Source organism: Pezoporus flaviventris, unplaced genomic scaffold (assembly GCF_033815535.1).
Source record: "Pezoporus flaviventris isolate CSIRO_AGI_PZ_B2104156 unplaced genomic scaffold, CSIRO_AGI_Pfla_v1 ptg000213l, whole genome shotgun sequence".
Lineage (NCBI taxonomy): Eukaryota > Metazoa > Chordata > Aves > Psittaciformes > Psittacidae > Pezoporus > Pezoporus flaviventris.
The window spans coordinates 7,565,986-7,578,996 of NW_026892761.1; the positions used below are offsets into that span (position 1 = coordinate 7,565,986).

Consider the following 13,011-nt stretch of genomic DNA (forward strand, 5'->3'; position numbering starts at 1 on the left):
GAGCTCCTGCCTAAACGACTCATTCACCCTTTTTCTATAGCATTACAACATAGAAAAAAATATGTCCTGTCTATATTTACAGCTTTAGAGAGGCCATTCTTGAGATCACCCCCACTGCTATATAACTACCTTGTCCTGCTGTCTGTCTCCTTATCATACAGCTACTATCACTAGTACAGGTTTCCCTTTGGTGGTATATATCCATGACAAAAAGGCAGCATTACCACAGATGACAAGCAGGACTTCATGCAAGGTGGGACACAATGTCAGCAAGTTACATATAAACCAGGCACTGGACTGAAATAGATGTACTGAGAGCTGGAATTACATGTGGGTGAAATTCTCTGACCTAAACTTAAATGGGCTTAAAATTAGAAGTTCTACTACATAACCAGAGGGGGGGGGGGAGGGAGGAAAATTGCTAAGGAAAAAGCAAACACGTGAAAGACAGTTCTAGCAAAAGGCAGCTGTTAACTCTAGAGAAACTCCAGTTTAATACCCATGCCTTCCTAATCCAGCTCCCATACAGGCCAATGAAGGCTGCTTTGCCTTTCTTTAAACTTCAAGAGAATGTGTTTGAGCCTTGTACAGCTTGGCTGTACAGATCAGAGAGCAGGAGGGGCTAGATGCATGCAGAAACACAGGTAGCAATTCTGCTGCATGGACTTGCTCTGTAGGAAGCACAGCTCCAAACCCCTCCCTCATCCCCAGCAGGAGGATGTGGTATCTCAGACCTAACACCATCTGCTAGTTACTCTATCTGAGTTTGGTAGGTTACTACAAACATGTAGCCTGAAAGCCAGGGTTGACGTTTGTACATTTTTAACTTCACAAAAAGCCCCAGTTTACGCAGAAGAGTCTCATCAAGGTAAAATGGGCTCAGCTGGAATTCAGGACAGCTGGGCATCTTGCAACAGGGTTGGGTCACAGGAGGTTTAACATACAGCCCAGAAAAGGTGGCAAATACTTTGCCTAAATTCCTGAGCCTTTGCAAGCTAATCAATCCAAACCAGCTTTCCAAACATCTAGGACTTCACCACAGTTCAACTTCAGACACTTTATGCACATCTACAAACACACCCAGGTTCACACGGTCCTCCTCTTTCATGCTCGGGCCCCAGCTTTCAGAAAACAACTCACCCTCCCATTGTTCCTCTATGGAGCTGTTCTCCAAGCCCTTACCTGCACGACGGGATGGCCTCCGGTTGGTGCCTTTACGGCCCCTCTGCTTCCCTCCGTCTCATAGTGCGCCCGGTGGTGGGGCTTCGGCTGTACCTCGATCCGCAGCTCGTACGAGCCGGACTGGCTGGAGAGTGGCCACTCGAGGGGCGGGAGTGACTGGACGGGCAGGCTGGGCAGAGAGAGACCACATCAGCTGAGATGCTTTAGCACTTGATTTCTCACCGCCCTGACCCCTCCTTCCTCCAAGTGCCCCAGCAGCGCTGCCCCCACTGAAATGTTTAGGGGTCTGCTATTAATTACAATGAGAACATGCTATCCTGCTCACACTTGATTACAAATTCTGCTGAAATTCAGGATGAATGCAATAATTTCTATGGGCCTATATCCTTGTAGAAGAGAACAGAATATTTCTATTTCTTCCATAGAAATATCTGTAGCAGTTATATTTTTCCAAAGATCCCCCTCTTATTTGACTTTTACTGTGCATCTTAAACTGTGATCACAGAATTTCTGATACTTCAAGAGATGTAACATTCTATTTCTGTAGTGATATCAGCCCAAAAGTTGAGAGAGCTCCTGCCTAAACTACTCATTTACCCTTTCTCTATAGCATTACAGCACTGATAAAGCATGTTCTCTCTGTATTTACAGCTTTTCTTCTGGAAGATCACATTTCATATATGTCCTGAAACAGTAAGTCCATTTATCCTTACGAGCTATGTACCTTAATAATCCTTATGATTTCCATAAATACTAAAATACACACAAATGAAATGCTAAATATTCTTACCTCTTGCTAGTTTTCCTGTCACCAAAATAAGCAAGAGTTTATAACATTAAATTCATACACTGACAACTACAGCCTGCACTGGATTTTAAACAACTCCTACTTTGTGAATACAAACTGCTGCCAGGACCCATCTAACAGGCCAAGGACAGTCACAGGCCATGGTGTTTCACTCACAATTTGTGTTTAGTGGGTCAGGAGCAGCACGGGATAACATCAGCACAGGGACAACCTTACTGCCGAGGAGGATGGCAGGACTGACAGGGTGCCAGTGGTGACTGCAAGTGGAGTCACCCATTTGGCAACCTCCATCCTGGCAGATCCACAGCACAGGGTCCAGCCGTCAGTGCCAGACAATGCAGGGAGCTGATGAGGGTAGTTCCAACTGAGATTTGGGTTAACCGACAATTAACAAATTAACAACCAACAATAAGTCACTTGGGGTTGACAAAATGCTCAGTCTGACTGGGAGCAGCATGCTCTATTTTGAATCAGGAAATACTTAAAGTATTTTCATCCTTGATTGAAATTTGCAAGTGAGACATTCTCTGACTTCAGAAATGCAATCAAACTATCTTCTTTAAAAGCAGCAAGATGGAATGAGAGCATTGAGCCTTTGTCAGAGGCTGTTTGCAATCAGCTTTTTAGACAAATAACCTGGAAATCTGAATTTATCATTTGCTGCACTACAAATGAACATTTTGATGGTATTTCTTCCAAATTCAGATTCTTTATTTCTTGGAATCATAATGGATTTGGCTTACAATAACCAGTGCTGCTCCTGAGCACTTACCTTTGGTTTGCAGTAGGTCCTGCCCAAGAAAACACTCCCTAGGGATCATCATGAATGACAGAGGACATCACACCGTGAGAAAACACACAGCTACAAGAAGCATTACATACCTGCAGATAGGTATTGCAGGCACCAGTTGCTTTGTCCAGGATGGAGGTACCAACAAAATTGATTCTGGGGCTGAGTTTCTCCTGTCTTCCTGCTCGCAAGGCCCATGGAAGTCAACACTCTGAAAGACGTGACATGGAATGCTGTTTTTGTGGGAAGGCATTGATGAAGGATCGGGGCTGGTTTTCCAAATTTTCGTGGGAACGCCGCAGGAAGGATCCGCAGGAAGGCTGCTCATAGCATCCATGGAAAGGGGAGCACTGGGCAACTGCGTGTAAGTAACTGAAGAGTTGTCTTCTCTCAAGGGGACGCGAGGAGAGGATTGTGGAGAGGGGGTCCTTGACTGTCGTGGAGAAGTGGAAGGCAGCTGAGTACTGTAGAGCTCAGTGCAAGAATACCTCCGTTTTGCACCGGGTGATGAAGACCTTGAGTTGGGACAGGGTGATGGTGAATGGCGTCCCAAGCAGGTTTCCTCCGTGATGCTTGTTCGTGGTGACATTATTGGAGAGGTTCTAGGAGAATAATGAGTATGGATGTTTTGAAACTGTGGACAAAGGTCATCACTAGGACCATTATTTGGTGAAACACATGGTGATGTGCAAGGAGATACATTTGTCTCTGAAATGAAACTTGCAGAGGAGCCGCTACTAGCTGGGCTCAAACACAGTGGTTCTCTGTAGCCCTCAAAGCCAGGGACAGGCAGGGTAACCCTTGGGCTAGTGGTAGCTGAGTTTGACTGATGTTCTACCAAAAGAACATCTGTGTCTCTGCTGCGGAAGGGACCCCCTGAATGAATCAGTTCATGATATGGAGTAATTTCAATCCTAGGGCTCGGAGCAGAGGCCCCTGCAGCGTTGGCAGGGTGTGTAGGTGTTGTCCCTATGCTATCTGGCTGTCCATATCTGCCCATGGGATCTGCAGAAAGGCTAGAAAAAGGCAGGGGGCATGGCTTGAGGCCACAGTCCAGGACATCATGAGCGTATGTAACTCCAGAGGGTGGGCTGTTGGTTTTATGTGGAGTCGGTTCTTCTGGAAAAAGAAGGGTCTCTTTAAGACTATAAATATTATTACAGAAGCCGAGCAATCATGGATTAAAAATAATGCATATTTATTTATAACCTGTTTGTGATCTGATATTAGGTAAATAATTGTTTAATTCCCTTTAACTACAATTAATGCTTGTGAAAAGTACTGGATTAACAGCCAGGGAAGCTTAAGTGCTCAGAGTAGATGCAGCATGGATAGAAGCACTGCAAACACCTCCACACCGCCCAGCTGGGCTCCCACTACCTGAGCCCTGAGCTAGAGGGATGATCCCGAAGGACTGGGCCTCTACGCCCGTTCCAATGCTGCCTTTCCTACTCCTTCTGCTAAATATACCACTTAGTGCCAATTGGGGCGTTGTGACTTTGATCAGCTTTTGCCAAGTAGGAGCTGGACTGAGACCATCACATCACAAAATCATTTCCAAAGAGGTCTATACAAAACCAAAAAGCTGAGGAACAGCTTTTGGTGAAGGGAGAAAACCCTTTCTTACACAGCAAATTCCAGCCAGAAAAGGCTTCATGAAACCAAAGCTGAGCTCAAGTTCTTAAATTAAGAAGTCAGTTCTGTGTGATGATTTGTTTGGCTCCATGTCAATGAGTTTTGGTGATAGGTTTCACATAAGTAAGCACCAGATGATCAGAAAACACATTCACAAATGTATGGTACAAAAGGGAGAAGTAGAAAAGATCCAGCCCCACAGTTACAGGCAATCACTTTCCAATTTCAGCTCAAGGAACATTTTGGCCAGAGATGGATTATAAACTACACAGTAACAGGTATATATTCAGCGCAGCACTTTCTCCTGGTGCAGAAAATACTCAATTTTCAGATATTCTCAGTCTTGCAAACTATTCCCAGGTTGTAGAGTACAGGGATACAGCTAGGCAACACAGAATCCCCACCAGCATCACTGATCTCTTCCCAGCACCCTATTGGGTGCTTAATGCCAGCAGCATCTGAGAAAGCAGAGTAATGCCAGGTATTATAATCCCTGGAAGAGAGCCCTCGATGCACATCAGCTCCTGTAGCTTCCCCAGCCGGGGAGCTGAATAATATTTGTCATTACACAAAAGCATGCAAAATATTGTTAGGATTTTTATATGGTTTGAAAGATTTCAATGTATTCAGCAGGAAATACCTGAAACAGCTCTGCAGTTTGAGATTAATTCAGACTGCATGCCCCGGGCACACATCAGTAAGTGTCATAGGCAGAGATTCATTTAAATATTTAAATAACTGTTCCAGCATTTCTCTAACTCCTATACTACATGAGGCAGAACTTCCCAACCTGGAGAAAACTCCACTAAAAGAAAAAGGTAACAGGAACTGCTGAGCCTTTGTGTTTAGCAGGAATCCCTGACAGCCGACCAAACAAACCAACACACAGAGTGTCTATGTGACGGGATGGGAGATGAATGGGAGAGTCCAGCTTGCAGATTTCTTAAGGTTCCCTCTGGCTTTTAATCCCAGCACACAGCTGTTCTGGGGATGGGAAAACAGCAACAAGGAACTTGAGTTCTGAGCCGAATGTATTTTTAGCATCGTTGATCTCCGATATCAGAGCTTTGGCATTCAAAGGAAGAGTGCGTCATTCACATCACTCAAACTCTGACGCATCGAGCCTAGATACTGATGCTACGATTCACTCTGAATTAAACTCATCACTCTTTCAGACTCAACAGAGCAACACACCCCTCCGCACACAACATCACTCCCATCACCTTCAGAAGAAATGCTCCGATTTAAGCTGATGCAAGGGAGCAAAATCAGCATCACACCAAGCAAGGCTTGATGCCAGGACTTGAAGCAGGGTTTGTACAGTGACCAGCAACTGCAGGAAAGCTCTGAACAGCTTCACATCAAGCAACAGGTGACTGTTTCACTTCCCATTCAACACACCTAAGTAAAAGCGGCTCCCACTATACTCGTTAAACCACATCATCTATGCCAGATACACAGACAACACATAAAGAATTAAAACTCCTCACACCAGACTGTGCAGCAAAGCTAGCATGTGTAAATTGGTGTTGAGGGGTATGGGAAAAGCAAACACATACTTGTACGTGCACATGCAATTTTTAAAGTCTGAATAACAACAGATGCCACCACCCATACTTCCTGCCCACTAAAAACTGGGGTTTAGATAACCTAAATCTCCTTTGCCTTTCCCTGAAATACTGTGTTTAAAGGAGCACTTTCACCCCTGGCATTCACCCTCCTGAAGGAACCATGTTCAAGCACAACAACAAGCTGCAACGTGCCCTTGCCTTCACACAGCACTCCCGGGCAGTGCTCTATGGGCTGTGCAGAGCCGAGTGCTCACAGGCAGCAAGCAAGGCAGGTGCCCTGTGCCAAGCAGACAACACCCACAGCCTTCTGTAGAGCAAAAATATTTAGTTTCCCCCACATGACAAGTTATCAATAGAGCAGGCAGCAGCACAGGAATGTGGGCAAGACTGCAGACAAGAAAACCTCGGCTCGTTTGAAGAGAGCCGGGGGAACTGTGCCAGGTAGAGATGCCCAGAGGCTGAGGCTGCGTCTCGGGCAGGGGAGAGGCTGCCAGCCCTGACTCATCGGCATGGCTTCGTCAGGACCTGGGGCTTGAGGGGTTTGGGGAGATCTCCTGACAGAGTCCCAGCCCTGCAGAGCTCGAGGTACAATGAAATCACTGTCCCGTGCGCTATTGCCTACGCCTGCAACATCAAGGTCTGTAGCCATGGAAATGCCGGTGATGCTACAATCAAGGCTCTGACCTCACCCCGGAAGGGAAAAGGGGCAAATGCTGCTCTCCAGAAACAAACAGTTCTTCCATCAAAATCGGGAGAAATTCTGCTTTTTGTTTCAATAGGAGGGGACCGGCTATCCCATTCCCAGCCAACTTGGCTAAGGCAGGCTGGTGTTTGGAATCTGCTTGAGAAAGGAGCAGACCACAGCCAACATCCCAGCTTCCCCACGTGAACATCACAGGAGTTTGGTTTTGTAAACAGTATCAAGCTCCTGCCCTTGCAAGCTGGGACACACACACACAGGACAAGGAGAGGTTGCTCCCCTGCAGCCCAGCTGCTTTCCCTCTGCAGATACCAGTGGGAATGTGGAGCAGCCCAGGGCACAGGAATGGCTCCAGGCAGATGACTCCGGCAATACCCATGCCTCTCCCTGGGCTGCCAAAGTGAGAGCATGGTTAGGGTGGCAAGAGCTGAGGGCAGCAGACCACACACTGCTGGCCCTCTGCTACACATCTGGAGACAGCAGAGAGCAGCCCAGTCACCCACTAGCTGGGCTCCGCAAGGAGATAAGAGGCCATTGCACCCCCTTACAAGAGAATAATCATGCGACGGATCACCCTGGTAAAGATGTTTTTTAAGAACTGAATCTGCTTTGAAACCTTTGTACCTCTGAGCATTCACACAGCTGTGGCGCCCCACCTTCAAGGGTTCATGCACTCCTACACAGAATCATAGAATAGTTAGGGTTGGAAAGGACCTTAAGATCATCTAGTTCCAACCCCCCTGCATATTGCATCCCAGAACACAGGCTGAAATACTCCAGCAAAGGACCATCCTCTCAGCTGTTTTTCTCAGTGAGCAGCACGTCAGTTCCAGCACAGCTCCTCCAAACACCCCTCTGTACAAGCAGTACAGTGCTTCCACGCCTCCTTTCAACCAGGCATTTCCCAGCCTGAGGTTTCACTGCTGAATCATCCTCTGAATCAGTACCAAAAGATCCTTCTTGTTTGACAGGGGGTTAAAAGAAAGTGAGATTCACACCCAGACAACACTGACACCTCTTCATGTTCTCAGGCAGCAAACAGCCTATTCCCCTATGTCACCCAAGTCCCATAACCACTGAAGCCCCCCTGCATCCTACCCCAAGCAGCCAACTCTTATTCCCTTCTTTTTCCATAGCCTTAACCAGTTACTAGTTCACAAAACCATCTCTCCCTACAATAGGGAAGAGAGGCAGGGCTCTGCACGCTACCATGTTGTAAACTAACAGCAAAGCAGCTCCTACAGACAGGCTCATGAAAACCACAGGCAGCTCTACCAACCATCTATCTGCTCACTGGGCAGCCTCCCCAGGTGGGTACCTGCTTTCAGGGCTGCCCTAAGTGCCCATAAGCAAGGAGAGACAAAACTCAGGTGAGAAAGATCAAGGGATTTAAGTTTCAAAGGACTTCACCCTTGATTCAAAAGCTCCTTTTCACACAGCTCTGAAAGGCAGAAAGGAAAACCCATGCCAGGTCCTGCCAGGCTCCAGAGACTCCCCAGGCTGGACAGGACACACACCAGTGTGTGCACACATGGCTCTGCAAGGGCCCACCCTCTGCTGTTTGTTAAACTAGGCAGTAACTTCAAAGCCCTTCAGTTAGCCAAATATGACCTTGCCAATTAGCATGAAATTAGGGAACAACAGATCACCCGGAGCAACTGCATTCCCCAATGGGCTTAAACAGATCACCATCTAGGGAAAGCTCAAGATAGCCAAGGGAGGGCAGGGGGAGAAGTTTGGATTTGACTTCACACCCGTTTGCTGCAGTGCAGCTCCTGGGATCTGAACGGAGTTCCTTATTTGCATAAAAGTCAATGGTTTTTAATGAATTTGCTTATTGTCACTTGAAGGGGCCAGTCCAGAGCTTTTTGCATTTTTCAAGAGCCGAGTCGTCTGGTATTTACACTAGCTGCTTGGAAGCTCAAAGTGAAAGTTGGTTTCCTGAGTGAAATCTGGTATTCTCTGTTACATGTGCATATTTGTTTCTTCACTGCAGGGCTACCGCTGAACACTGCCTCCTGTGTTAGCGAGCCAGTCACCAGGACCGGGCTGCAAGCATTTATTTTTTCCTTTTAATAGCTTTGCATTGGGATGGAAAGAAGGAATGAAGCAAATTACACAGGGCTTGACACCTATAAGACGTGGCAACATCCCTGGGAGCCTGTCTATGTACAAACAAGCATCTAGAGGAACATTAATATTTATGGCTGCTCCCCCTCTATTATATATACATCGACCTTGCAGATTCATATCACCAGATGCAATGTAAGGGTCTGCTGATCTACAGCAAAGGCTTGAACCTACAAGAAAATGCTTCTTCCCATTTCCATTCTCACCTGCTGTCTTAGGGCAGGAGGGTGTCTGGTTTCTTGTTTAAAGATGGGTTTTGTATAGACTTTAAGTTTCAAAATACACCTCAGAGGATCAGTTCTCAGAAGGGCTAACCTCAAATATTAAAAACTGTGTGGCAGCTTTACCTATCAGTGGATCATCCCACAGCAAACACAAAAATACATGGAGAGAGCTGCTGAAGTAGAGCAGTTGTCTGGCTTTTCAGTATTTTGTCTCTCATAGTGGCCAACAACAAGTATTATGGTATGCAAAAGCAGTTATCAGAACTTACTCATCTGGGAGTCCTATTTGCAGGAGCTAGTTCAAATGCTCATTAACTGTCTATCAATCTTTTCCACTGATGAACAAGGGTATTCAGCACCTGTCAAGTTTGAAATGAGCTAAAACCTGGGATACCACCAGCAAAACCTCACACATTATCTCTAGGGAATGCCTCTAACCTTTTTTTCTTCCAAAGGAGACAGAAAGCATCCTCAGTGTCTATGTAAAATCACAGCTTCACCCTAACAACACAGGACACCTGCTTTCCCCAAGCCTCCCAAAGCCTGTTCACCTGGGCATGCCTCTGAGTTCACTCTGTTCAAGGCAGGTGTTTCTCATTTGCAACTGTTAAAATGATCATAGCTAACTGAAGTCTGGCTAGTGAGGGTAAAAGTAAAAGGCACATGGAAAATGGCACTTTGTACAGCACTCCTTTTGAAAATGGCTGGCTTAGAAAGGAATATCTAATATTAATAATATTGACTGTAGGATTTTTATTTACTCTTTTTTTCCCCTGCTGCTTTTATGGCAGTCCATCTTCCTGTTGTCTCAGGCACACATAAGCACTCTTGAATGCCAACTGCTTTCAGTAAGGATATTTCTGGTATTTCCATGGCAACAAGTTGTGATATAGATCCTACTTTTAAAATACAAGCTTAGGTGGGTAGTGCCAAATCCCAACCTTTTAAAAAACTGTTCATCAGAAATAAACTTTCATCCCAATTCATTCCCAGAATTTGCTTTTTCTTAAAAAAAAAACTAATTAAAAAAAGAAAATCACTTTCAGCATGTTTATAAAGATTTGTTATTACAGGACTTCTTGTGAGCAGTGGGTGGAGGAAACCAGAGCCTCTTTCAAACGGGCTTTGAATATAGGAACCAGACTTAAGTGCTGGGATCCACAGACACTCCAATGGTTTTGGTTCCATTTTGAATCCTCCATTGAAAAGGACTTGTTTTCTCAACTGTAGTTCAGATGAGGCCAGAATCGTACATGAACAATAAGCATCACTTACCACCGGCATGTGGATAAAGCCCTTTCTCAAAATTTGAACATTTTCTGTTCTCGTGTAAACATGCTTTAATCTTTTGTACATTAAAGGTCACGGATGTATGCTGGATTGCTTACAGACTCTAGCTGGTGCCTTTTCAAAGTGAGGGAGAATGTTCTCCAGATTACAATGCTAGTATATATGGTTGTGATCTCTCTTTTTTTTTTATGCTAACGATTTCCATCTTTGGAACAAACAAAATTACTACTAATTATGGTTTCCAGTCACTCAAATGTGGAGAAAGCAGGCTCAAGAAGGAAGTTACTTCTACAACAAGCATATACTGCTCTGCATTTATGTGGTTTGAAGATTAAACTTTCTACCCCCCACCTACGTACTATTACATTCTGTGGAACTTCCCACTTAAGGCTTCACAGTAGTAGTCTCTACTATGAAGATGTGAAAAAAAAAAAACCAACAAAACCCAACCCAGTATCTGAAGCTTTCACTAAGATTTAATGTATTTTCATTAAAAATCATTGACTGCTCCCCATCATGGACTTATTTCAGCATGGCCTGAGCTACATTAAACCTTGAAAGAAAATTGAGCTCCCTACATTTGATGACATTAACCATCCTCACTCGGCTTTGATGCTGGTACACATCCTGTATATTTAAACAAGTATACAAAGAATAAAACTCAGTAACAACTCTCCATTTCACTAATGATGCCACGATTCAGGCCTAATAGATTCCCTCCTGCGCTGTCCCTTAGGAACACAGCATCTCTTCCTTCAAATGCCCTAGAGAAATGCCACCTCCTGACTGTGCAGAATCAAAACCAGTGTATCTTGGAAACAGTATCCCAGCAATTCCTTCCTCTATGTTCTTTTAGCTTTGTTTGGTTTACACAAATCTGTATTTTACAGAATAGAAAGTATCACTTTTCAGTATCAACAGAATTATCATTTAGGAAGTCTGGGAACACTTGTCACGGTGGTTTTGGTATCACAGACTTGTATGAACTCAGAAACAAGGAGAACAGTCAGCAAATCTTTCTCTTTTTGATTTAACTTAAGCTTACGGTATTGGGTACCAAACTGGAGACTAGGTCTCTGCAGCTCTCTGCCATCTAAGCAGGATGGTCAGACTCACTGGACTTAGCTAACTCCTTGGGACTCCTAACCCCGATGCTCACGTTGCCTTTCTGAGCTTCCAGAACATTCTCTACCATCACGGTGGCAATCACAAGGTGACCAGAGCTGTTCCCTCACACCCGGGAGCACGGCTCTGTACATGACAGCAATGCCGCACTGCCACGTTCACATACTCCATCATCCAATGGAGCCCCTTGCCGTCAGTGCTGGTGCCCATTCCCAAGCACCTGCAGGCTACCACGGCCCCGCCACGCCGGCGCTCGGCCCCGCACCACACCGCAGCCAGGACACCCGGCTGCCAGGCCGAGGCACAGGCCCGGCTAGACTCGGCGGGGCTGGTCCAGGGCAGGGCTGGGCCCCGGCAGCACCCCGGCTCTCCACCGCCCTCTGAAGGGCTGCCGGAGGGCTCAAGCAGCGCCCGGCCCCCGGAGCCGCTCGGTCCGGCAGAGGCGGCCCCGCCGCCCCGTCGGGGCGCAGCAGGGACTGCTTCTGCGGCGGCTCCTCACCAACCTTCGATCGGCTTCAGGTAGTCGTAGTCGAAGAGGATGGAGAAGTCAAACTCCTCCTGCGGGCTGCCCTCCGGGGCCGCATCGGGGCCATGCCCGAGGCCCCCCTCTTGAAGGTCGGGCTCCGGGGCCTGGGCGGCGCTCATGCCGGCCTCAGCCTGCCCGGCAGCGGCAGGGCAGGAATGGGGGCTCGCCCGGGGCCGGCCGGCTGCAAAAGGGGCCCGAAGTGCGACCGGCGCAGCGAAGCCCGCTGATATCCTTCCCAGAGCAAGTGGAGAGGAGGTAGAGGGGAGGCAAAAAGAGGGAACAAAGCGGAGAAACAAGCGAGAAGGTCTCCCGGGGGTCGCCGAAGCGAGCGCGGCTGCCCCCGACGACGGGGCTGCGGGCGAGGAGGCCCGGCGGCGACACACGAGGGGACCGGCGCGATTAGCGGTGGCAGCTTCCTGCTCCCGAGCAGCCACCTGCTGCCGGGGCCGCCCCCGGGGGGAGGAGCCCGGCCCGAGCCGCACCGGCCCCGCCGCGGGACCGCAGCCCGCGGGACAGGGGCATCCCCGGGGAATGCCTGCAGGGGTCGTGGTGGGGAAAGCGGAGGATGGGGCCTGGGGCGGGACTGCATGGGGGTGGGAGCCTGCAGATCATCCCCCGTTCGGGAAGCATCTGCGCTGTTAACTCTACGTCCAGCATGACTTGCTGTCTTCCATGCAGCCGCCTCCTCCCCAGCAGTCGGGCCCCTTTCTGTTGAGGTTTCCAGGGTCTCCAGAAACTCCAGGCGGCCCTGACGCTGCCCTCGCCTTCTCCACACTTCATGTGTCTCACGCCATGTGCTCCTGCCGCCCAGCACAGGCTGCTGCTAAGGCGGCAGAGGGCAGATTTCTGGGTGTGTCTCATTCTGCAGCCACAGGCCAACCTCTCAATTGAAGCACCTTGAGAAACATGAAGTCCATCAAGCACAAGGTCTCTGTTCTCCTCCTGCCTTCCTCACAAACAGCGTTTCACAGAATGGACTCTTGCCATGTTCCCTGCTGACCACAATGCCAGCCCTGCCAACTTCCCCAGG

General features: G+C 47.6%; 1 protein-coding gene across 6 annotated transcripts in view; it reads right to left on the reverse strand.

The window, feature by feature from the left end:
- Positions 1 to 12,723, reverse strand: part of NFATC2 (nuclear factor of activated T cells 2) — an 85,419-nt gene extending 72,696 nt beyond the window's left edge. For 4 of the 6 annotated variants that reach the window (XM_061442093.1, XM_061442094.1, XM_061442092.1 and 1 more), the window contains exons 1-3: positions 11,959 to 12,395; positions 2,873 to 3,899; positions 1,183 to 1,351 (exon numbers count right to left, since the gene is read on the reverse strand). In XM_061442093.1, coding sequence (XP_061298077.1) covers positions 1,183 to 1,351; positions 2,873 to 3,899; positions 11,959 to 12,100 — 1,338 coding nt within the window. In that variant the 5' untranslated portion in view covers positions 12,101 to 12,395. Of the gene's footprint in view, positions 1 to 1,182; positions 1,352 to 2,872; positions 3,900 to 11,958; positions 12,396 to 12,624 lie in introns of those variants that run through there. The other 2 variants (XM_061442096.1, XM_061442091.1) reach the window with 2 other exon arrangements.
- Between the last annotated feature and the right edge of the window lie 288 nt (positions 12,724 to 13,011).